General features: G+C 59.9%; 1 protein-coding gene across 1 annotated transcript in view; it reads left to right on the forward strand.

Annotated features, from left to right (window-relative positions):
- The window catches only part of LOC119588822 (transmembrane protein 132E-like), a gene marked incomplete at its 5' end in the record, with an annotated part of 18,327 nt that overhangs the window by 15,848 nt on the left and 1,652 nt on the right, over positions 1–827 (forward strand). The window contains 1 exon segment of the mRNA XM_037937468.1: positions 315–827. Coding sequence (XP_037793396.1) covers positions 315–827 — 513 coding nt within the window.

Below are 827 nucleotides of genomic sequence, written 5' to 3' on the forward strand. Positions count from 1 at the left end.
CTCCCACGTGCATTCTCATTATATGATTATTCTAATTCCATTTACGAGGGTCTCAGCGCCTCACTCACAGTAGCAACGCGCTGAATATTCCCGCAAATAAGAATGAAAACGTTGGTTCAAATCTAACGTATTTTTAATGGCTATTAACAAAGGCTCGCGGGATACAGCGAGCATTAGTTAATCACACAATCTGCTTCCCCGCGCGATATGAGCTGATTATGTCTATAAATATCATTGAAATGCCTTTGCTTCGCTTCAGAATTTCGCTTCAGAGACAACGGGAGAGGAGAGGTAATCGGAGAGAGCGCTGAGAGCGTCGTTATTTTGGGAAAGGCATGATTTTGTGTCCGCGTTTGAGCGTGTTTTGTGCCGCCTCGCTGAGGGTCCCTTTTCCGCAGGTCCACGTCTCGGAGCTGCCGCACGCGGACGCCGCCGCGCCGCAGAACCACCTGATGCTGATGGCGGAGCAGCCGCAGCAGCCCACTCTGCAGATGCGGCTGCACCCGCCGCGCCACGGGGGCCCCACGCCCCTCGAGGTGGGCATGTACGTCCTTCTGGCCGTCTTCGGCGCCGCCCTCGTAGTGTTCGCCGCCTCCTGCGTCGTGTACACGTGGCGCGTGCGCGTCGGCAAGCCCATGCTGGCACCGCACCAGCTGCACGGCGCTCGCACCGCCCTCCACAACCACCACGACTCCGTCACCAACGCCCACGACTGGGTGTGGCTCGGCCGCGCCACCCTCGAGCGCGCCTCGGGCATTAGCCTGTCCCCGCCCGCGTCCCAGGCGGGGCCCGGCCTCGTGCCCCTCAGCGACCTCAACGGCAACAGC

This window comes from Penaeus monodon, chromosome 24 (assembly GCF_015228065.2).
Source record: "Penaeus monodon isolate SGIC_2016 chromosome 24, NSTDA_Pmon_1, whole genome shotgun sequence".
In the NCBI taxonomy this organism is placed as follows: Eukaryota; Metazoa; Arthropoda; class Malacostraca; order Decapoda; family Penaeidae; genus Penaeus; species Penaeus monodon.